This window comes from Ixodes scapularis, unplaced genomic scaffold, assembly GCF_016920785.2.
Source record: "Ixodes scapularis isolate PalLabHiFi unplaced genomic scaffold, ASM1692078v2 PGA_scaffold44__24_contigs__length_19508400, whole genome shotgun sequence".
Taxonomy (NCBI): Eukaryota; Metazoa; Arthropoda; class Arachnida; order Ixodida; family Ixodidae; genus Ixodes; species Ixodes scapularis.
Genome location: NW_024609873.1, coordinates 2,386,937 through 2,411,966, shown reverse-complemented (window position 1 = coordinate 2,411,966; position 25,030 = coordinate 2,386,937). Strand labels below are relative to the sequence as shown.

The following is a 25,030-nucleotide window of genomic DNA, read 5'->3' as shown; positions in this document are numbered from 1 at the left end:
GGTAGCAGTAGCACAAGTCTACCAAACTGCAACCTGTGTTTCGATTTAAAACGAGTTCCATTCCTCTTTTTGGAGAAGTGATCGTGTGAATAAGAGGGAGGCGGATGAGTTCCTTGAAAATCTGCATGTTTAATGTATTGTAAATCATGTCATTTTCATTAATTTCGCAACCTGACAACTGTGGCATAAAAATAGTCTCGCAAATATATTACGCTACATTATGAATACATACTATACCACTCCAAATAGCAAAATATTGTATCTGGCAATTATTTCCAAAACTTGAATTTAAAGAGAAAAAAAAAAGATATGCAATAAGAGAGTTCACAGTATACCTACAGACATGAAAATTAGTAAAACTCCCACGGGACACCTGTGGCTCGCACGTGCCTTTTGTGTCTGAATGCAGAAATGTGCGGTTTGATGTCGGCCTTAGCCATTATCTAAAATTCCTATGTTACAACTACACGTCACTTCACATCTTTTTTCCGGTGGTATGAAGCACACAAATCTCACTGTGGAAGTTTTTTCTGTGCTACTGCCCTTTAAAACCTGACAAAATATGGGAATGCCGTGAACGCTGCGTGTAAACCGGAAGCATGTACTATTGCAGACAAACATCCCCTGGACGCATGAGCATTCACCGAAGTACATTGGTGCACCTATCTGCTAATGGCTCACCTAGTTTCGAGACCATATGATAGCTCACACGAGCCTTTTTGTGCTTCTCATGCATGCGTCTTTCGTCTCTTTTTCGATGCGGTGCTTTTCTCAGAATCCAACGCGAGGGCCCGCTTCGGCGGCCATCGTGATGAGCGTCTGCTACGTATTACTCTGAATAGAGATGGCGCTTGTAGCTTTGTGGCACATATCACCGAGGAGGCGCACCAGGTTTTAGAAAAAAATCTGAGCTTCAACTTGACTGTTACTTCTTTTTTTATTATGTGCAAGTCACATGGTTAACTAAAGTGGTGTGAACTCTGTAAATGCAATATCTCACCTAGCAAACAATCTGCCCACAGTGGCTGTTGGTAAAAGCCCATACCACGTTCTGCAAAGGTGGGTGCAGGGGATGTGCACAGCATTAAAAGACTTAGAAGAAAAGCACGTACAAGGCATTTATTCATTATAAAAAACGAAAAGAATGAAGCAAGTTAACTTGAATAATTGAAACACAAGTCACGACTAATGTCCAGTTAAATTTCCTTCAACAGCAATCACCTGCTGCTGTCGTTGTGTCCTGATATTGCATCTTAAAAGTAACAAGTAATGTACAGTCGACTGAGCAAGAAGCTTGGTTCTTTTTAATACCTGGCACACCTGCTCGGCGATATGAACCGCAAAGTTATAAGCGCAATCTCCAGTCGGGGTAATCCGTAGCAGACGTTCATCCTGGCGGCCGCCGAAGCGGACCCTCGTGCCAGAGTCTGGGGAAAGCACCGTGGCGGGCACATTGTGCAAAAAAGTTGTCTCCTCGGTCTACAGCTGACAAACTTCAAGGAGGAGAGTGGGCTTTGGCTCCTGTAAGCAGCTATCTGTGGGACTTAGTTACACCACATTGTGGATCGTAAGGATCTTTCTCTGCACTTCTCAAGATTTTTAACAACAAAAAGATTTATTGTAAAATAGAACAAAATAATTTTGGAATGAGGCCCAAATTCTTGAACTTGACATATTATTTTGAGAGAGTTTACAGGTATGTTTGTGTCTCTCAAGTGGGAATTGAAGAAATAACCTCTTGCTTTGTTCTTTTCTCGCACCTAAGGGAGATGTGCAGAAAGGCATCCTGGTCACCCGTTGGAGGATTCTGCAAAAACTACTAGGGGAGAGCCCACAGAATGCCGAGGACCTTGTGAAGGCACTCTGCGTTCTCCACAATTTTCTGATGGAGCAGCACGCAGGAGAGGATGCATACTGCGCAGCTGGATACGCAGACTTTGTAGATTCGACTGGTGAGAGGCAGGGCAGCGAGTGGCGCAAACTGCTTGTTCAGCCACCAATGCAGGTGGCGCGAACACTGGCGCGGAACTTTGCCGACATGGCTCGGTATGTGCGGGATCTGTGAAAGTTGTACTTCAACAGTGCTGCAGGCAAAGTGTCCTGGCAAGATGTTGTGCTGAAGTGTTAACTAAGAGGCCCAATAGACCTATTGCTATATTACCCAAGCATCAAGGAGAATGCAGAGATTGGTGCTTCATGCACTGGCCTCAGCAGTAGTAACTTTTCTAAACCAAATACCTAAAACAAATGGCACCTTGCATGCGCGCTCGTCAACGCTTTATTTTGGTTATTTACTTTGAATCTTTTATACAGGGAAGGCGTGCTCGTGTGGCACGTGGAACACCGATCCCTCCATTCTCCCTGATGCTTGGGTAATAAGCAAATGGTCTATTGCAGGTTAAGCATTCCAGTACAGCATTCTGCACTTTCCAGGCTATGACCTACAGGAGAAAATTTGATAATTTGCATGTGGTGTATACACGAACTCATCTCTGTTACGTCACGGCGCGGTGGTGGTGCGTTGGGCGCACTTACGGTCGGGCTGTGGGCGGAACTCTCCATGTGAGACATGTATTCCTGCGCTGTTTTGAAAGGAACCAGACAAAAACCTGCCTTCTCATCAAAACGCCGCGACTGGGGCTGTTTTAAAAGAGTCGAGAAAGGTTTGAAGCTCAGTTTTCATGTGCTCGGTTCGTCCGAGAACGTGGATATGTGCCGCAAAAAGGGAAAACCAGACGCCATTGGACAACGATTGCTTGGGTGGGAAGCACTTTGGGTTCAATTCACGGATACTTGTTATCATCAGATTTATTTGTTTTGTTCCAACATGAACACCGGAAAGCCGTCAAGTTGTACAGACCACCTGCGGACTACGTTTAGTGCGTCTATAACTTCATACAGTCGCCTGATCGTTCGAACTGTCGTCTGCTCTTTCAAACGTTTCTGCTTGCCATCTGCTCTTTTAGACAACATTGGCCCATAGACCAAATGTTGGCCCGGTGCTTACGATATGAAGCGAGTGCAGGCCCCAAAAGACTTAAGTTGGAAGGTTGGTAAGCAGGCTCGATGTAAACAGTAGATACAATGAGATGTTGATCGTTGTTACCAGTGGCCATCACCGACTTGTTATGTCTGATTCACGTGGTCCGATTCTGCTTGCGATTTTCAGTATCAACGTCGACCATCTCGGCTGTGGTTCACACTTTGGCAGCTCGAGCGACGTTGCAAATGAAAATTGCGAGCGAAATCTCATGATGCGAGTCGGGCTTTAGCGTCCATTCTGCGGCATCCACACGGAATGAATTGCTGCATGTCACATTATTCACGCGAAGTTTTGCGGTGTAACGAGCCTCGTTAATTTCTCTGAGGCCGCTCAAGTAGTCGGACATTGCCAGGAAGACGTAGAATCAACAATTCGAACGTGAAAAAGGGCAAAGGGACTCACACCGACGCTAACAGCATCGCGTTTCAATGGTTTCTTTATGGGCGTCAGCAAGCTTCTTGCCCACACTCCATCGTGCATGTGCAGCGCCAGTGGCATCCGCTAGGGGCGCTCCGGGTTGTTTGTAAAAATAAATTGGTGTATAGTCTCACAAGTCGTCTTCAATGGTGGTAAAGGCTCCGGTGCAAGCTAGGCACTGCAGATTTTTTGTTTGTGCGAATACTTGTGCATAAATATCTTTCTGGAAAACCACATGCTTGTGCACGCAGAATATCTAAGAAACATATTTTTGGCAGAAGCTTTCTCCTGTGGGTCACAGCCTGGAAACAATTGGTGATTGTCATTATGTCCCATACTAGTATTGAAATGTAGATATGCTCTATCATCAATGACGGGTTAAAATCTTTACGCTCCGTCTCGGGTACATCGCTTCGGACATTGATGATGCTTCAGCTCATAAGTTGTCAAAGTTCGGCAGAAGGCAACGAGCGTGTGCTGGAGGTGTAGCATTTTCTGTGTTCTTAACCTGTCAACAACTATAGATCTAATCATGATGTAACTTTGCTTGGAACATGTATTCTATTTGGTTCTGTACTGTTGTTCTATTGTCTTTAGTACTGTTGTTTCCTCGATAGTTACCTATTTCAGCTGCTGAACTTGGTGCAAGCATCCGGCCGATTATCTGCTCCTTTTTTTATCTACTTCTGGGGTTCCTCAAGACATCCCCCTTGGTCCTTTGCTGTTTTTAATTTTTCTAAATGATCTAGCTTCCTATATTAAACACACCGCACGTGGTTCTTGTTATTTGCCGATGACATTAAGATATTTACGGCGATTAAAACTGCTGACGATTGCGAATGTCTGTAGCGTTATATATATTCTATTTTGGCGTGGTGTTTTTCCAATGACCTACTCTTAAATAAGTCAAAGGCGAAAGTTATGTTCTTTTCTAGGAAGTGTGAAATTCCGAGTGTTCCTTATTTATTGGATTCCACCGATATGACTCGCATTGAGGTCATCCGTGATCTAGGCGTTTTTAGGGATCCTGCAATTAATTTCAATCATCACGCGACTACAATTGTGAATGTTTCCTTTAGGGTGGTAGCCATTACGCGAGTGACACGGAGTTTTTCTAACCCACTTTGTATTTTACGTTTGTTTTCTTCACTGGTGCGTAGTCGTGTTTAATATGCGTTTGTTGTCTGGGACTGTATTGGAGTGAAAAATTCAGGTGTAATTAAGAGTGTTCAAGGTAGATTCATTTGTGTTTTGTTTCATCGTTATTTTCAACCAAATTATTTCTATAGTTATGAGAGGATTTGTGAACTCGTGAAGTTAGACTCGTTGCAGAACAGGAGAATAATTCGTGGACTGACACATTTGTACAAGATTGGAAATGGTGTAATTGATTCACCAGAGCTACTCAGTCACATCTACTTGCAGGTTCCTCATAGGTCTTGTAGACTTTATAGTTTGTTTTACCCTACCGAATTTTACCATGCTGCACCCATGACACACCTACAAGTGATGCATAACCATTTAGAATGGATTTGTGGGAATGTTAGTCTTGATATTTTTGATGAAGAGCCTAAATTTAGAAAGTGTTGAGACTATTGTTTTGTCCTAACATTTAGCTTTTATCCCGTTTAAAATTTAACTACTAATTAACTCATTGATAAGTGCACCAGAAAGGATGCGTTAGGCTGTCGGTGGGTCACTCAAAATAAAATAAATAAATTGCTGCATGAGCAGTCTTATTTCGTGGCTGGAAGTTGTCAAGCTGTAAATTATTTTTTTCCCTCAACTCTGTCTAGGGGAATGTAAAATTAGAATATTTGGGCAGTGTTATCTTAGTTGTGTTCCAGTGGTGCAAATGAGAGTATTTGTGCAATGTTTATCTTAGTTGTGTTCCAGTGGTGCACTCAAGACAAAATTTTTTTAAGGTTGCACTGTTTTATTATTTCCGACGTTGCATGGTTGATTTATTGGTTAGTAAGAGCGATGAAAGTTAGTAAGAAGCTTAGGCATTATGTTGTGGTGTACTCAAAAGTGTCCCTTAGAGGTTGTGTTTTGTGATTGCTACGATTATCTTGTAAAACCAAAGAATAAAGGATAAGTCGAAGGATTGGGCAAACAGACACATCTGTACATCTTCTTTCCTCCCATCCTCACATGCACATGTCAAATGCCCTTAGGAATGCTACTTGCCCGTCCTCCAAAGCAGACGAGATAGGAGCATTTAGTGCTCCCCAATCTGCTCTCTAGGACGGGGAAGTAGCATTCCTAAGGACATACAACAGGGGCATGTGATGATGGGGTAAAGAACTTCACTCGAGAGAATGTGTATACTACAGTACATTATTTTGCGGCCCTTGAACCTGCATTAGGGTAGTAGGTATTACACCTCTTCGGTACTGTAACACCACATCCAGGAGATGTATCTGGCAGTAGCCATAGAGGTGCTCTGGCACATTGTCCAATTGGCTAGACAGGGAAAGTAGGAATTGTTGCGACGGAGTTTCTTTGTTCTGTAACTGCCGGCCAATGTCTTGGATGAGCTCAGTGTCATTAATAGTTCTCTTACGTCTGGGTGGTTGTGATGTGTCTGAAAGAGTGTTTGGAGAGGCAGGGTCTGCAAAAGCAGCAGAGACGGACTGAGGAGAAGGAAGGGAACGGCATGGAGCAGAGGCAGAAGCTTGAGGGCGAAGAGAGGCATATTGAGAAGGCAAGGTAGGAAGGACATGCGGGGAGTGGGTGGGAGGAGAGGAGGCCGAGTGCGCAGGGCAGTCGTCACCACGCCCGTCGACGATGGCAGAAAGTATCTGCGATGCGCTGTCCTCCAGCTCCTCCTCGTAGCCTTGCAGGGCCTCTTGCACTGAGTTTTCATTCTCCACGTCGAGTTTGATGTTGCTGGTGGTCCTAAACACAGATTAAACATTTTTTTCATTGGCTGTTGAGTGCATTAAAATCATCCACATATTCAAATTTTCTATTTTATAAACACTTAAAAAATTGGTATACGTACATGCGTGGCTCTACGATGTCCCGAAGGAAGAGCATCTGATTGAAGTATGTCCATTTTAAGCTGGGCTCTGCTGCACCAGCACTACTCCTTTTCTTCATCTCCCTCAGCTTCTTTCCGAATGTATCTCTAAGGTTTCTCCACCTTTTAGTGACAGCCCTGATGTCCTCTAAGGAAAGATACACATTTCAGGCATTTTTGAGAACCATATACCAATGTATGAGAAAAGATGCTTCATGGAATTGCGTGCAGTGTAGTCAGCGGGGGAGGGGGGGGGGGGGGGGGGGGCAAATTTTCTGCTCATGCAGGTTACTAAAGGCACTCACTCCACGTTAATGCATCATGTAACTGCTGCAGCAGACCTTTCAAGAAAAGTGCATGCAGTCACTGCTACTTCACGTCACAAAGGCTACAGGTATTATAGGTCTTTTGCCAAATTAGCTAAATTGCATGGAGAATGCTTCGAATGTAGTTACCTCAATATCAGGTGTGGATAAAGCACGTGTAAAGTAATTTATTTCGGGTTTATGTTGTAGAACAGCTGCAACAGATGCCAGCACGCGTAACGCGTGAAATTACACCCGCGGCATGGCCCTTTGGGCTCGGGTCGCATGACGCGAAACGTTTTGCCTGTCTGGTTTCTGGGATTTTCGCAAACATGCCTCAATGAATCACGCGCTAGCTGTTAGCGGTTTCTAAAGTTGATTAGAAAAAAAAAAAAAAACGTATATGAAACGGATTGTCAAAAGGGACCGCCCGAGTTGTGGCGCAGGTCTGAGGTAACGGCTGATTCACACGCAGCAAACCCAGGGTCAAATCCGAAAAGCAGACGGTGCAGTTTTTTGGCGTTTTTTTCGTCAGTCATTTGGCGATATCGACAACGTATCTTATTTTACAACTATCGTTAAAAAAATCAAATGCGTCGTCGACGAAGCGTCGCAGAACGATAGAGAACAACTACCACCGTGAGCTCTCCGCCACATCTGGTCAAGGTGCACGACGACCGCGCGAGCGCGACATCAGTGTGTTTCTCAGAAAACCAACGGCCGCACGTGTGCATTCACCACGCACCATTAATTATTTCAGTCGACCGCTAGCTGACAAAATCTGAATATCCTTCTCTTAATAAAGTGTAACAACAAGAACAACAGTAGCGACGAGAAACTGGTGGAGTCGCGGACGAGAGCGCGCGGGGACGCTAGATCGTCGAGCTCTGGTCGGAATGAATCGTGGGTGGAGGCAAAGCTAGCTATTTTTTAATCTAAACTTCAAACGGGTTCGATTGACAAATGCCGACGTCCAGCGTTCGCATTCGAAGAGCGGGTAGTGACAAAGCCAGCTATCCTCACTAATTAATAAGAGTCGGCTCGGCATTCTGGCGTCACCGCGCTCTCGTCTCCACCTCTTTCTCAGTTTCTTGGCGCATAGCTGTCTCTAGTTGCAACTGTTCATAAATAGATTTCCGCTAATGATTAGGCCATTCATCTATGAACAAACAATTTAAAAAAAAGATATGAAAAACAAACTTTTATCGCTGAAGCTCCGTGTACAGGGTGTCACAAAAGAAAATTTACACGGTCTTTTTTACCGCAAAAATAAACTAGGCGTCGCCGAACGCTCATTCTCCGCCAAAAGGTAGAGCTAGAGGTCACAACCAGATGCCAAAGTTTCAGCAAGTGATTTTCTGAAAATTTCAACGGGAAAATGGCGGCCGACGGAGTTTTCAAACACATGGGGCTCTATGGAACCAGAAACCGAAAACAGGAAAAAATGGGCCCCATTTTCCCATTGAAATTTTCAGAAAATCACTTATAACTTTTAAGTTATCGAATCGGGCTGAAACTTGGCATCTGGTTGTGACTTCTAGCTCTACCTTCGGGCAGAGAATGAGCGTTCGGCGATGCCTAGTTTATTTTTGCGGTAAAAAAGACAGTGTAAATTTTCTTTTGTGACACCCTGTAATTCTCCGTGAGGCCCATACCTGTGGAGACAAATTTCCAGCTGTTCGCTTTCAAATCGCTGTTTCCAGACAGCACCGACTCTTGGTCCCAAATAGCACGAGCTCATTTTGAGCAACGCGCTTCGCCGTGCTCGCATTCATCGCTCGCTCAGTTCGCTGCTCTCGCGCGTAGCTCATGCTCTCGTGGGCCGGTCGTCAGGTGACGTCACCATGACGTTCGCGCCACCCGTGCTGCCATTGGCTGCGAACCTCCGAAAATCGGACAACGGTGTGGCGATATCTGGCAAGTTGGCCGCACGCCGGCGCCGGACGGAGCCCCCGTACAGCGCTCCGGTGCGACGTCAGCGACGTCATGAGCTTATCCCGGCTTTAAAGGCTCGTTCACACTCTTGCAGCCGAGTAAGACCGAGAGAGACAGAACCGGTTTTTAAGCCTTTTGCGACTTCTTAGGACGAGGGGACCCATGTTGGACTTTCGAGAAACTAGAAACAGAAGTGACGTACCGGCAGGAGGAGCGTAACCAAGCAAGCACCGCGAAACCGCCCTCTTTGACGCCGTGACGACATTGCAAGATTGGCGTCTGTCACTCACCTGAGAGGCGTCAAGAGCCAACCCCTGCAGAGCGGAAGTAGCTACGCTGTCCCCCTGCCGTACCTACGCTTTCTCGGCGGTACCTATCTGGAACCTAGTCCCTACGCAAGCGTCCGTTTCTCTGGCAACCGGAGGAGCATTTTCTGCTTTTAGTCAAGCGATGGCAGCCAATCCCTTGCGGCGGCGACCTTCACATCGGCTCTATTTTAAAGAAACTTGTCAAACTAAAAAAATACACGTGTTCTATTGAAATAAACAACTGATTTTGTAGCGGTTCCAAAAAATATTAGATAGAGTAAACTCGCATAAAGGGCTAGAACAACATGCGGGACGTTGATGAGCGCCTAGTTCAAATTACTGGCGCTAATGACTGCTCAAGAAACAGGAGGATGTGGCCTCTCTGGTACGCGGCGCAACTAAGCTGAGCCCGGCGCTGTCCAGAGACGACAAAGTTCGTCTCTGGAACGAGCTAACCTCCCGGCTCAACTTCCTCGGGCCTCCAAGGAAGCCTCCGAGGAAGGAGCCGGAAGGTTGGAAACGCTACTGAGCCATGCGGGTGTCGAAGGCGCGGGCGCGGGCTACGGAGCTGGCGAAACAGGCGAGGTAATTTGCGTAGTTTACTCATAGTGTGGACCAAGCTATTGAATTACTTCCTTTACCCGCAGGCAAACAGGGGGCGGAGGCGCCCGGGTGCGCTCGCTGGCGTCATCATACTCGCGTATTTTGGCGCTGGTGGGCGAGGACTCGGCCCTGGGCGCTCCCGGGTTTTCTTTATTTGAAACCAAGAGGTCTGCACTCTAGCCACAACTTGCCACCCGCCTGAAACTGGTCTCCGGGTTTGCCATTTTTCTTTTATCGAAATAAAGTGGAGATTTGGGCCAGTTTGTTCATTGCAAACAGAAAAAGCGCCGAAGGGAAACAGGTCAAGGTGCACTCTCAACTGAAGTTAAATTTTCACCAGTGCATTTTGTCCTGTTTCCTTCGTCTGTGTCCCTGTGTTTTTCGTTTGTTTGTTTTCTTATATCATTGTTTATCTCAACAGGCCTCTACTATGGAATCTCTCATGCTTCCATGTGTGACTAAACACACACGAAGTGGCAGTGTGCTGAATTAAGTGAAGTGTAGTGTGAAATAATGTCTGTGATATATCCTGGATAATGACAAAGAACTTATACGGAGTTTAATAGTCCATGCTCAATTTTAAAGAAAGTATTGCAAGCTGTGCTTTCAAACATGTTTATTTTTCATGTTACGGCATTGTTGTAAAAAAAAGAAAGCACTTTCAAAGACACTGTTTGTTGTCTTCTTTATACATTCAAACTGACACAAATCCAATATGCGATTATCGAGTAATACACCTGGCCCTGTGGTAACCATAATAGATTGTAAAATGCAACAGGGCAATGGAAGTGTAGAGAAAATGAATCGATGTCCAAACCCGATACGAACAATATATTGCAGTAAAAGAAGCAAAACGGGTCTCACCAGTAGCCTCATTGAGTTATCCGTTTCCTGCAAGGGCGAGCCAGATGCCCTGTTGGCTAGCTACATAACCCACAATACATTCTGTTATTGTTCCAGGCATTTTATGCACCCTGCTTGCAAATTAAAAAAAAAACCTCTATCAACATCACCGTGATGCATTGAAAAGCATTTCGGAGGCGGTACTACATGTCCGTAAAGGTAACACGGTGGTTGTGCGACAAACTGCGCAAGGCATTGGAGTTGACACTGTGGAGCTTATGGACGGCCTTGACTGTGGAGCAACACGTGAGGCACATACTGCCACTGGGGGCTTCTCTGGTGGCGAGGGCGTCAGTCGAGGTGAGGAGGACGAGGGGTGCGCTGTCGCCGGTGGCGTCCCTGGTGTGCGGGAGTGCCACCGTGGCGAGGACGATGAGGGGCTCCCTGTCGCCGATGGTGTCCCTGATGGGCGGGACCTCCATTGTGGCGACGGACTCCTTGGCACTGGTGGTGTCCCTGGTGGGCGCGACTGCCATCGTGGTTTGCGTGGGGCACCGGGGAGGCATGGCTGTGGCGGGTTCGGAACTGGGCAACAAGGCGCTGCCTCAGAGCCCTCCCCCTGTCCGAGAGGCTGACCCGAGGGTGGGCAGGAGCTAGCCTCTCGTCATCCGCCACTGACCCCTCCGAGCTCGGCCCAGACTCCAACCCTGGCTCGTGAGGGTCCGGTTCTGCCTCCCTCGATGAAAGGCACATATTATGGAGCACTGCACAAGACAATATAATGACGGTGGCTGTTGTTGGATGATAATACAGAGTCCGGTGTCTTTGCAGACACTGGAATCTGCTTTTCAACAGCCCAATGCAGCGCTCCACAATGGACCTTATTGAAGAATGTGCCTTATTAAACCGGCCGCAAGCGGTGGAGGTCGCGTGGAATCCAGGGACAGGTGTGATGAGCTAAGGTTCCAAGGCATAGCCGCTGTCACCTGCAGAGTCGGAGAAGGAAATGTATGATATTAATGCTGTTTTTTTTTTTTAAAGAATACTTCAACGACAGTTGAAATATACCCTTCGTGTTCAGAAATAGGCTGAATATGATCCACGATACCCGTAAATGACAATTGCACATTTGTATTTTGAGCTTGATGGCTGTATTTTTCGTTATAAACAGCCCACACTGGCAAGCGCTCGGAGAGCAGCCAGCTGACAACACGTCGCATCCAGTGCAATTGTGATGTAGTTTATCTCGGGATGAGCAAAACTGCGGCGAGGCAGACGTCGTCAGGATGCCCCAGCTGTTCCAGCAACCAAAGCGGTCGAAGCACGCCAGCGATCGGGCCACCGCAACTAACCCCAAAGCTGCTTTTGTGTGAATTTTGAGTGACGGGTTAATCTTCTATCATCTTGGGACACACAAAAGAGAGTCCCGTCGAGTGTGGAATTCCTCCCTCCCCTTTTCTCTTCTGCTGGCCGTAGAGCTGTCGGGATGGCATCAGGTTCAAAGCATGTATAGTTCTAAGTAAGACAGTTATCATCCCTACCTGTCAAGGTTCCTAGACGGGCATTACAGCTTTAGCGACATCTAGAACATGCTCTTTGCTAATTGCCTAATTTATTTAAATGCCTTTTGGTGCCTTTTTCAACAAGATATTGATGAGTTCGATGTGATACTGCTCTTTTGAACACGTATAGACCAAAAAATAAGCACCGAAATTTCGTTGTAGTATCCCTTTAGAATTGCTCACAACTACGCAGGTAAAACTGCTGTTTGCAACCTTTCCCCCCTGTACACACTTAAAATTTTTACACCCTTATTCGTGTAAATGGCTCGTCCTCTGGCTAACGCCTTTATTCGTGTAAGGGTGTTAGCCGCCAGAGGTGGTGAAAATCGTGTTAACTGCTAACACCCTAAAAACAATATGGCGGCCAGTATGCGACAGCCGATACGAGCCTGGCGAGCCGTGCGCGGCTTCTCGCCGGAGCAAAAGCATACGGCTCGCACGCTCGTTTGGTGTCATCTGTAGGCGCAAAAAACTTTCCAAACATCTCTATGTCCAAGCGTCAACACCGCAAATAATACGAGTAAGGCCGAAACCGCTGGAGAATGAACAGCCAAGACTGTCGCCGAAGTCTCGCTCGGCCTGCTCAATGCCGGTCGCATTTTCATCGCATCAGAAGCGCTTATAAAGAAGGGATAGCTTTACAAAACACTGACAGGCTGGCTTTATTGAACAAAACGCCCACTAGCCGTGGACGACAAGTTGACAACGAATCGCTCCGACACCCTCTGTCGACAGCGGCTAGGAGGTATCGCACTCGCGCTCCGTGTGGCTCTCGATTAACTATTGCCTGTGCTCACCTCTGTTACGTGCGTTATCCACTCATGAACGTTTGTGCGTGAACAGCGGCATTCAGCACCTAAAACACGCGCTGGGGAAGCCGCCTAACCTCCTTTTGTTGCAATCAGGCAGCATAAAGCGCGATCCAAACCAACGCTTCTTTTTGCGCCTGTAGGTCGTGCGGCTGCGGATGTGACGTATTTTCGTGACGTCGCGCCGCTTCTTTGCTCCTTCCGGACGCGCACAAGAAAGTTGGTTGATTTCAACTTCTTTCTCAACGCGCACAAAAACGCGCGGTGACGTAGTAGGACGCCCCTGTGTCCCGGCCAATCGGTGGAGGGCAAGCTAGTTCCGGCTCCGCGTTTCTCGCCGTCTGGCTGCCCTCTCCTCCCTCCCCCCCCCCCCTTTTATTCTCTTCCAACATGACAACGCAATCTCTCTCTCTCCCTTTCTCTCGCCGTCTGGCCGGCCAGTCTGTCGCAGTTGCACTTTGCTTGTGCGCTCGTGCCTGCGTGCGCGCGTGCGCGCTCGCCCGAAGTTTCGCCCGTCCAAACCAAAGCGCACGGTTCTGACTCAGAAAGCGCGCCCGGAAACAGCAAAAACGCCACGAAATGCGTCACATCCGCAGCCGCACGACCTACAGGCGCAAAAAGAAGCGTTGGTTTGGATCGCGCTCGACGACACAGCCGACACAGCTACCAGCGGAACCGAACAACTCGGAGCGATCAACACGACGGATGGATAATGGCATCCAGCCCTCTAATAGTTATAGATCACCAACCGCCACACTTTTCAAATTGGGCGGCGACAACCCCCCTCTAGCGACGAAAAAAAAAAGTGATCAACATTTGAAAAAAGAAAACAACAGTTTTTTTGCTGTGCACAGCGCGGTTACATTCACTTACGACATGGACATACACACAACACTGTACATACACACGGACATACAAGCACAGATCAATTGCACAGTACACAACAAATAGTACATACATCGCGGTATATATGTCCTCCTATTTCGCGCATCGGTTAGCCCAGTGACCACGCTAGTCTTAATCAAGATATGAAAAGATAACGCCAATTTTATTTTTCAAAAATATTTTTTCTGCATTTGTCTTAGGTAGGTACACATATCCCTTAATAACTTCTTACAGCATAATGTATTATAATGATACGCGCCTAACTTCTAGTAACTCAACGTGAGTGACGAGAAAAAAAAATCGTGTGAATTCTGTCTGGCAACCACACTCGCGGCGTGGTTGCTATGGCGACGCTGTCGGTACGCGCGCCGGCAGCCGTCCAGCTGGTTCGGCCGTTCGGCTACGGCCGAGTGCGCGAGTCCACGGTGAACGCAATCGAGAAAACAAAGCGTCGACTACTGAAGCTGTACGTAATCGAGTTTCCGCCCGTTCGCTGCCGAATTGTTCGTAGTCTTCTTCCGCCCGTTCGCTGCCGAATTCTTCGTAGTCTTCTTCCGCCCGCTCGAAAGGGAGCAGCCTACCAGTCCGATTACCGCCGTGGCTTCAGTGGCTTCATCTTCGGAGGGAACTGTCAACTGAATTAGTTCCAAAACGCGGGTGCATCAGGCAGCGCAACGTGGCGCGGTCCACGCACAAAGTCGGTAAGTAAACAAAACACTCAATGCCGTTCCATTCTTTTTTTTTTTTTTTTTTATCTACGGGGGCGCGCGGTGTTTTGGGTGGCTCAAGGTATGGGAAAGCAACCGGGAAAATCGGCGCCTGATCGACCATGGGGTGAAAATTTCAAGGCGTATCGTATGCAAACGACAGCGTTTGCCAGCGGAAGACTCGGTCGTCCGTGGCGAACGCATTTTTAGTATTTTTAAGGATGTTCTAGCTGCAAAAGAAAGGAGCGCCTTAATTCACAAGGTAAAATACACTGCTGAGGAAACGACGCCCCTTTGCGTGCAGGCGCCGATTTTTCCGGCAGAGTTTAGCGCGCTGTGAAATGCAGTGTGCATTTAGGGAGAGTTTTGGCATAATATAATGTTGCTCATTGGAAATGAAAAAAAGAAATGCTGGCATCATATGTTTACACTCTCTTAGTTATTTTTGGAATCTTAAGTACCCTTTTTGTGGCAGGTATTGGACGCCAGCACATTTTACGTAGGAACGAAGAGTGGAATCCGGCCAATTCCCTTCCACATTAACATCAAATGAGTGCTGTGAAAGCAAAGAAGAAAGTGAGGGTGAAACAGTTCCTGCAGTAGTAAGTGCCAGAAACAAGAAAAGTGCCCCGAAGTGGAAAATATACTCCCTTGAAAAGGATCCAAAAGAAATAGAGGTTATCAGGTATATCGCCGCGCGTCACAAACCTCGACACTCCATTTCAGTTTTTTAAATGCCCATGCCCTGATGAGCTGTTTACAGCGATATTTGAGGGGACCATCCTGTATTGAACTCAATGCCACCATGAACACCATTTTCGGGTTCTGGTCACACCTCCACGCAGAATGTCCTGCTTCAGATCAAGGAGGATATCCTTGACAGAATCTCCTGTACGACAACGCGGGCGGTCCTGGCCCTGGATATAAAGGGCGCCTTTGACAACGTCAGTCACACGCTGGTGTTCGAGAACTTGGCCTCAACTGGGTGCGGGCCCCGAATGTATGATTATGTGCGGGACTTCCTGAGCAACTGGATGGCCACCATCGGAATCGAGTCCATCCGCACAAGCACCATCCCGATACCGAGCAAGGGCAATCGGCAAGGCTCGGTCCTGTCACCCACCTTGTTAGCTGGCGATGTGCAAGCCGCCTCCTCTACTGGAACGGATTCCCCGGATGAAGCATACACTCTATGCCACTTTATGTGGACGACCTGACGATTTGGGCTACGTTGGGATCGGACAGCGGGAGGCAAGACTTCCTCGAAGAAGTCATTGAGACGGTGGAGAACTACCTCGAGGCCGGCAACCTCCAGCGCGCCCCCGATAAGTCTCAGCTGTTGCTCCTCCGCACGGGCAAGCCAATTCCCGAAGAAGAAGAAGGCGGACATCCGCCTCACGTTAAAGGATGGTACCCCCGTGCCGGTGGTGAAGCGGGTTCGGATCCTGGGGCCTTCACCTCCAGCGGGACGGCGGAGCCAAGTACACGGTCGACCGACTCGTCAAGACAACCACGCAAGTCATGCGCATGGTGAGAAGGATAACGAGTCACAGACACGGGCTCGAGGAGTCGGACCTGATCCGGCTGACCCAACCACTCGTCGTGAGCCACATCGCCTGCGCAAATCCGTATCTCAACCTGCTGTCGAGAGGTAAGGGCAAGATGGACGTGATTATTCGCAAGGGGTACTAGCTGGCACTGGGGGTGCCGCCGTACGCGTCGAACGCCAAGCTCCGGCGGCTAAGTGTAAACAACACCTTCCAGGAACTCATCAACATGCACCTAGCCAGTCAGTGGGAGCACCTGGCCCTCACACTGAGTGGGCGGCATGCCCCGAGCTCGCTCGGCATCCCCATCCCCGCATCGCAATGCGAGGCTATCCAGCTGCTGCTGGCCCTTTGGGACAGGATCCAGGTGGCACCAATCCCGTGGAAGCTGAACCCATCTTTGCATCCAGGTCGCTGGATGGCTCCCGGTCCCTTGATTCCGCTTGGTCCCGTCGTGTAGCATAGGGCCCCTGGTAGCAATTGGTTGCTAGCCCAGCATTTAAGCATACTCCAGCCTTTTTGTATGTAAAGCAAAACAATTACTGCAACTGAATACTTCTTACCTGACAATAATCGTAGTTTGCACTGCTCAATGCCCTTCTGTTTTATCTAAAATACCGCAACTAAGTACTCCGAGTACCGGTCGGAGCTCTGCGGTGCCAGGTGAAGTTTCTGCTTATAAAAAAGTGTCTGCCCAAAAGCTTGCTTCAGTACCACGAGCTGCAACAGGAAGCCTGATGCAGAGGCTTTAAGAGCAAGCTCCATGCTTTGAATGTTGCTAAGCATGCGCGCTTGTGCAGTGCAACTGTCGTTCAGGACAACGTGCTCATTCTTGGCATTTCAGTTTCACTTGCACTTAAAGGGATGTTGAACCGAAATCTGGATTCCATAAAACACGGCGGCAAAAGCGTGTAACAAGATGCTACAAACACCAAAACATCACTCACACAGCGATATTTCGAATGGATGACCTTATTTTTAAAAATAGGAGGCGCATTTGACAGATTTGTTTGTCTTGTTTCTCCGAAAAGGAAAGGGAACGACCTCGCGTCTTCTCCACCTCGCCGCCTTGAGGGTGCGAAGCAGAGAGGGGAGAAAACGAGATATCTCGACGTCACGCGCCTCATCGGCCTCGTTCAATCTCAACCTCTTTCTCCAAAAATACGGCCGTCCATTCGAGATATCGCCTTGTGACTACGAGTAGTGTTTTAGGGATTGTGGCGTCCTGCCTACGGCTTCTGCATCGTTTTCTGAAATCCAAATTTCGGTTCACCAGCCCTTTAAAGGGAAACGGAGTGTGGCAGCGATGGGATGATTTCTTGTGTCAGCCGGAGTTGCCTACCATTACCACTGTAGGGCAGCAAAGGCTACAGGCATGCAAGAGCGACTTTGAGAAGCGCTTTCGCAGAACAAGAGCTTGCGATAGAGCGTGTACTAGCTCGCACTTGTCGCCTTCGACCGCGCTGTCACCCTGGCAAGCCTTCGGCAACACCTTCAGAATGCCCGCATTCTTCAAGAAAGCCACAATGTTATGAATATACCACAACAATGCCTGGCTTTTATTTTTTTTCTAAAAAAGAGCATTTATGAAACTTTGAAAATGCAGCAGTGCACGCTCATTACCTTCGGTACTGCTTAGTACGTGCTCACTCACGCTCACCTTATCCAGGCTGAAAAGCTTGTGCTCGGACGGGGCATATTGAACACTGGTGGTGTCTTTTGACTGAAGTAATATACAAAGTATGAACAGGAGTGATAAAGAAACACAACATTTAATGCCGGTCATCTCCACTTTTAAAAAGTATCTCAACGTGAGATTAATTTGACATTTCGTAGTAAGGGTGATGAATTCCAGACAGGGTGACAGAAACCGTTTTGATAAAAACGTAAAAACAAAATGTAACTACTCCATACAGGTGCCTAATACCTAGTTTGATGACTAGGAAACAACACGGAGGACTAGAGAAATGTGATGAATATAAACGAATAAAGCTGGTCATGAATTGAAGCGTACTTAGGTATGTGAGCCACACAACTTGCAGCTGCCATCTCAAGAAAAACAAACAAAGCCTTTAATGATTTCAAAAATCGGAACAATCCTGGCAGGAGTTTCACAGACTTTGGCGATTGCACTATGTGATCAGCAATCAGGCTACAGGTGTTTTCTTGATTGTATTAATCACCTTGATTGCAACTGGACGTAGCTGTGAGTAGATTAGAATAAGACAAAGCCTCTCAAGAAGGCAGCTCCTATTGTACGTCTTCTGGCCATGGGCGAAGCCGAAAAGCCAGTAGGCCGCCATGACCACAGTAAAGCCTTCGAAAAGCCAAATGGTTCCCTCCTGCATATAAAAGCAGAATTGATTCAGTCAGAGAATAATAAAGGCCGCACTGATGAGTATGATTTTAAGCATCAAATGCTTTTAGCTCCCAGCCACCAAACTGATGACATATCTTTTAGGGAACTAATGCCAAAAATCACTTCAAAACATCCCAGGTTTCGAAGTTGACTTTTGCATTGGTTTTCTTATTTGAAACCGGCTTTGAAACCTACTGGGTCTCGAAGTCAGTTTTGGATCAGAAAGGTGTGCACTAGCAGGGTTCAAAATTTGCTGTCAAAATTTTGTTTCCTTGAGACAAGGAAACAAAAAGGAACATACACAACACCGTCTCAAAACCAGCACAGCATACAGCTGTCATTTATTTCCACAAGTCTTTTTCCTTGTCATCCCACACGCTACACATGCTATGGAACCTATTCCTATACACACTATGAAACCTATTAATTCCGAACTACAGCTTTAAAAAAATTATCCAACATTCAAATTACTTTTTTGTATGACATCTCACTACCGAATTCTAAACCAAGAGCGCATCATTCGTTTAAACCGTTTGAAGCAATCGCCTGACGAGGAGCCCGTTGTCGTCACGCTTTGACGGCGCACTTTAGTTCACCTTTCTGCCGCCGTCTTGGGGGGGGGGGGGGGTCTCAGGCATCGTCCCCGCGCGAATATTACCACAACTGTTTAATTGATTGGTGCGGCACACAAACTTCTGTTCGGGCTGGAACTTGGTCAACAGTGTCTGAGATGAGCCCGACGCCCGTTTCATACGTCAAATAAACTTTCGAAATTGCTTTTATAATCTCTTTAAGAGTTTGAATGCAGGCGTCTATAATTCGCAAAATTTAGTGGCCGCGATGATGTCCTCTGTGACCGATTTGCAAAAATAAATGGTTTTACAGTAATGATTCAGATTGTGATTTATTGGGAATTAACCAGTGCTGTTAATAACATGCTCTGTATTGTCCGCTCTGCTGGTGTTTTTTCTGCCGTCATTGCATCCACGCAGCTTGAAAGTGCACTGCTTTATGCGACAGGTGGCACGCACACACCGTGGCACTCCACTTCATAGCGTGGCATGTGGTGGCAGCAAAAGCCTCTGCCAAAAACATGCTAAGCACAGCATTTGTGGCGGCAGAAAAGATACAAGTCTATTATCTTGTTCCCGAGAGTATAGTATGTTGCAGGTTAAGACGGTACGGTGAGGGGAAGAAGCTCCGTCTACACTCTTTCCACTTTAGCAGAAAGGATGCTATAGAGAAAAGAAGGAAACCGCCAATCGTGGCAAGCAAACCCTTTTTGGACTGGCAGAAGTGATGGGAGACGCCAGGCAGTGTAAAGGAAAGGGGGGGGGGGGGGGTGGACTGCAAACGTGTTTACCAAGAATAAAAAGGGGGAAGAGTGAAAAGAGGTATTCTTCTGTAGATTCCTTTTTCTCCCGGAGCTGTGAATGTGCCATGGCCGGACTGGGCTCAACTCAATGCCCCAAATCATATTTAAAAAAAAAAAAATTATTGCCGGCAGAGTTTTGCGGACTCCTAAAATGCCTTTACGGAGAGGTTCCACAAACCCTCTTTCCAGAACCGTTGGCCTAGATTGCGGGCATGGGCATCTGCAGTACGTTTTGCAGGAAAAGGAGGGGGAGGGGGGCAAACCTTGTTTTCTTTCAAAGTTGTAGGTTTGAAAGCTACACCCCTTCAGAATAATCCCCCCCCCCCCCCCCTTTTTCCGCCACTTTGCTCACGCCCATGATTGTGGGCACCTCATCACTTACAAAATGTTTCCTAGGACCCATGTGTAGGAAGTAGGAGCCACCATTCAAGCCCCTGTCATGACTACAGTGCAGACATATCACAATAGCAGGGAAGAACAATAAATAATAATGGACAGTCTGACCGGAAACAATATTAGTACAGTTTCAGACTCGCTGCTCAGCTTGCCAGCTGAGCCAGGCTAGAAAAACGAAATTGGCAAAGTGAATGAGTTGCGAGTATAAAGAGGCAACAACAAAACCCTACTGGCATTCTTAAAAAATGTTGGGGCCTTCTTGTCAATGGAAAAGGCACACAGTAATTAAATCCAATACTCTTTCGGATAGTGAGATTGATATCGTGGTAAGGTGGGTGCTTGTCCCAAGCTCTTGTTTTAGCACCAGTGGGTGTCAAGTTACACACAGCCAGAAAACAAATCAGCATAGCCAAACGAAGCACAGGACAATTGCATCCGTAAAATAGCCGATGTTCCATATTTCAATTAGTTTTTGATCTCACTCTGCGCAGCACACAATTCATAGCAGACGATTGTCCCTTTTTGGCTCTGTTCGCAGATGACTTGCCAGTCTGTTCGTCGTTTTGTTTCTGTCAGAGAATGATACCTAGTAGCAAACAAACTCATTATTATTCCCTCATGTTAGCAGACGATGCGTCTGGTATAGCGGTATTTTATAGCGAGTTCATTTTATAGCGAGTTCGTTTCACACGCACTGGCACCGTTCGAGTTCTCTCCCAGAATGCATCGCACTCGCAGAGTGTTGCACTGAGAACTGGACTCAAACGAATTCGCCAAATGCACCAAGTGCGGAAGACTGATGCTGCCGCCATCTATGTTGTAGAAAGAATACCGACCTCAAACCGAAACTGGCGCCTTGCTGCTCGGAGTGATGGGTGGGAATGCGAGAGTACAGTCGCTACCAACGTTGATCTACAAACGTTGGTCGCTGCAGCCTTTAGTTTATAGTTGCAATGACTTCAAGCAACACGGCTGTCATAGGGATAGTTACAGACGGCGTAAATTTCCGCAACCAGCTGTCTACAAAGCAGCTGGTTGCGATCTTTCAATCCTCATAACCGTTTACACTGAAGAAAATGGATGATGCTATCCGAGCAGAAGCTTGATCCATTTCAGCATGGCATTATGCGTGGACCACTGAAAGGGTACGCCTTAAAACTAGTCTGCTGGAATACCCAGCAAAACTTTTCGATTTCGATCGTCATTACAGGTGGATCAGATATTAGCTTTGGTGAGGGCGTCGAGAACGAGAGCTTTCTCGAACAAAATATGACGGGGCAAGTTAGCTGAAGTAGGTAGATGTTAAACATGATGATGTTGCCCAAGCCTCGGGTAAAATCACTAAATTTAGCTTTCTCTGATGCTTATTGGGCAGTCAAAGTTTCTGCTGGGGCAGTTTTGTCGACAAATGTTCAATTTTTCACCCGCACACGTTGGTGATAAACATCTCGGGGGCCGCTGATGCATTTGTTCTGAGCATTTCTTTACACACTGGTATATTCCAGCGTTTTTATGGCAACAGAGCGACTTAAAACCTTCAAATAAAGCACAGTTCGTCAACTGCTTCCTTCATGAAATAGGAGACGCTCACAGTTCAAGCTCGCGTTTGATACCGTTGCCCGCGGGACGCAATTTCTATCAGAAAATCTACTTTTTTTCCTTTCAGTTCTGCGACACATCGTAGCAGACAAACTTTCGTCATCTGCCCCAGGCGAAAATTTCTAACTGGGACCAGTTGGCACCTCAACTGGTTTCAACTGGGACTAACTGGTCCCAACTGGGAATCAACTGGGACTAACTGGTCCCAACTGGGAATCAACTGGGACCAATAGGAGTCCAACTGGGGCCAGCTGAGGGGTCAAGTGGTTTGAACCATACCCAGTTGGGAGTCAACTGGTTTGAACCATTCCCAGTTGGGAGTCAACTGGTTTGACTCCCAGTTGGGAATCGAGTGCACTGGAACCAGTTAGGAAAGTAACTGGTTGGAGCGATTCCCAATCGAACTTCAAATGCCTTTCCCGTTCCCAGTTCACACTGGGCAACAATTTGGACAAGTTGGGGGTGTATTGACCTTTGCTAATGAAGAAAACTAAAAGCACTGACATTTTTAGATTTATACAAATAGGGAATTTTAATTACTGGGGTACATTTATATATTTATAAAAATAATATAAAAATTTTAATTAACTAAATAATTTTTTAATTGGAAATATAATTAGTGACAAAATGTGTTCACCTAAATGAACATTTAGTGCATTATTAAACTATATTAAAACATTTATCTAAATACCTACAGTATTTTTTTTTCTTTTAATAAATAAATTTATCTTTTGACTAATCAGAGCTAGCCGGCCGCCGTGGCACGCGGGTGCGGATTAGTGGTACGCGCTGTCGACAGATGGCGCTGCCTATGCTGACGCCGTAAAGTCCCTCGATGTTTTTCCACTTATCCAGGGACGTTATGACGCCGGAGTCGGACGGACCGGACGGACGCGGTCGACGCGGTAGAGAAGGGTCGCCATCGCCCAAGTTGGCGTCGTTATGAAAATGTCAAAACTACAGCTGCGCTTCTTTGAACCTAACTGTACACACACCACGGTGGCGGCGGTGAACTTCGAGGAGGGAAAGATGCAGTTCAGCGATCGGAGGGCACTTAGGAAGGACCGGACGGAAGAGAACACGCCGCGGAGAGCACAATGGCGAAAATGGCGGGAGGTCTACCTCGAAAATGTTCGACTGTTGTGACAGAGATTGCAAGGTGGGAGCGCTACCGCATCTTATCAGGACTTCACCTGCGCAACGCAGGATCACGGGTGAGCACCTTTCTTCACGCGATGCGAAGAGAAGCTGAGGACGTCTTCACTAACACGCCAGCGGCCGATCTTCCTTCATCTCATGAATACCACCTCTGAAAAAGCGATTCAACCGTCGCAAGCAAGTGGCTAAACCCGGAGCGTGTACGTCACCGAACCTATTTAGTTTCATCCTCCAAGTTTTTGACAATAAAGTATTGTCAACCTTCCATTTTGTGCCGTGTTTCATTGTTGCTGGAGTTGGTACCAACTCCAACTGGGACCAGTTGTAACTGGGACCAATTCCAGCTGGGACCAACTCCAACTGGGACCAGTTGCAACTGGGCATTGTTCCATAAACCAGTTGCAACTGGGACCAACTGGTCCCAGTTGGACGACTCCAACTGGGACCAGTTGCAACTGGGAATTGTTCCATAAACCAGTTGCAACTGAGACCAACTGGTCCCAGTTGAAAATTTTCGCCTGGGGCTCCAGCACCTTGCCGGCCTAGCCGGAGCGAGGCACGACGGGATTGCATTTTGGCGCAATCTCGATTTTCTCAGTGCAGCGAGTGCATGCACGCGTGGGGTGTCAGCAATGAAACGAACTCGGAGAGTGCAACCACTTGTGGAGTGCCGGCTGAAACGAACCCGCTCCACGCTGCGAGTGGACACGCGTGGGCACGAGTGCCGTGAAACGAACTCGCTAATACTTCTTCAGTGCAAGCCGGTTGAGACCTCAATGACCAAAATCGGGCTCTCGGTGAGATGGAATGGCAAACTGAGAATGATTTCATGACCAGGGGCCAAACAAATAACAGGTGCATTGTATGGTGAGAGTATTAGCACCGAGAAGTTTGGGTGGCGACCTTTTACAGCGAGCCGGGGTGACGTCCTGCTGAGGACAAAATTTACCCCCTCACTCGCCCTACAAAGGCCGAGACGGCGTTAGCTGTCGGCATATTACTTTCGGGTTTTTTTTTTTGTTTTTTTTTTCGCATTTTACGTAGGAAATGTGAATTATTATATGCGGCCTTATTGAGGTATGGTCTGTAGCTGCAGGCGAAACTTCAACCAACATTCCGAGCATGGTTTCCAGGGCAGACAGTGCATGAATCACAGATGGTATATGAAAAGGAAGAAATGCCACCACACTTGCAGGAGCATTGCAATATATTTACATCCCGCACAATCAACGCTGCTGATGATTTGAATAAATTAAGAGGTTTTTTTCAACTTTGTTTCTAAACAAAAACGTCTCAGCGAAAAAGCTGCACTCTGCTCGAGCAACATGTTAAATATATTCTGAGCCATGGGGAGAAAATTACAAGTGAGACTGCCCAAAGGCCTTTGACTTAAATGCCATTTGTATGCCCGCAAAGTGGGGTCTGATGTTCTCCTAAAGCGCGAGACAAATGGACGGCAGAATCATCCGATCCGACAGTCCGAACGCCGCTCCGAATTGAGACACACGCACACACTTCCGATCTTGCAAGCGACACAACGATCCGTTCGGCTCCGCCCAGGAGATCCAACTTCCAAGCACTCCAGCGGAGGTCCGCGTTCATAGATCTCTGGTCCCAGATTGATGGTTTAGCTCGCACGAGCGAAGCTAGGAGGTCGTTCTTGTTAGCGCGTGCATTCTTTGCCGGGGCCATCTTTCTCGAATGGATCAGCGGGATTCACGCGTCCGGCTTCCCGTCGCCCGTCCCGTTTTCTTATTCGTCCCGACAGACCAAGTATGTCATCATGACGTTCGCGCTAGCTGTGCTGTCATTGGCTGGACGCATCCGACAATCCGTCCGCCGTGCAAAACTATCTGGCGCGTTTGACGCATGTCGGATCGCCGATCTGACGCCTGAAGCGACCAAATTTTTCGGATCAGGCAGTCGTACTGTCGGATCGAACGTCGGATCGGATGGATTTTTCGCGCATGTGTCTCGTGCTTAACTCATGAATCTGCAAAGAACAGAATTTCAGTGTCTGAAACACTTACACCGCCGCTTCCACAACCCCTTGCACAACCGCCTTATATCGTATGGAGGGGGCGGGGGGGGGGGGGGGGTTCATCGACGGAGTTGCCGCCACCGATAGCTTTCCATACTTATAACCCAATTATA

The 25,030-nt window shown here is 47.3% G+C and overlaps 2 protein-coding genes across 2 annotated transcripts in view; both read right to left on the bottom strand.

The window, feature by feature from the left end:
* Window positions 1-1,800: 1,800 nt before the first annotated feature.
* Window positions 1,801-6,652, bottom strand: LOC121837487 (the record flags this gene model as incomplete). Its single annotated transcript, XM_042293083.1, has 2 exons — window positions 1,801-6,361; window positions 6,468-6,652. Coding segments are annotated over 2 exons (756 nt in total), but the record flags the coding sequence as incomplete, so codon positions are not given.
* Window positions 6,653-10,830: 4,178 nt separating this feature from the next.
* Window positions 10,831-25,030, bottom strand: part of LOC121837486 — a 44,063-nt gene continuing 29,863 nt past the window's right edge. Inside the window, exon 2 of the mRNA XM_042293082.1 lies at window positions 10,831-11,371. Within this exon, the coding sequence (XP_042149016.1) occupies window positions 10,831-11,371 (541 nt within the window). The remainder of the gene's footprint in view (window positions 11,372-25,030) is intronic.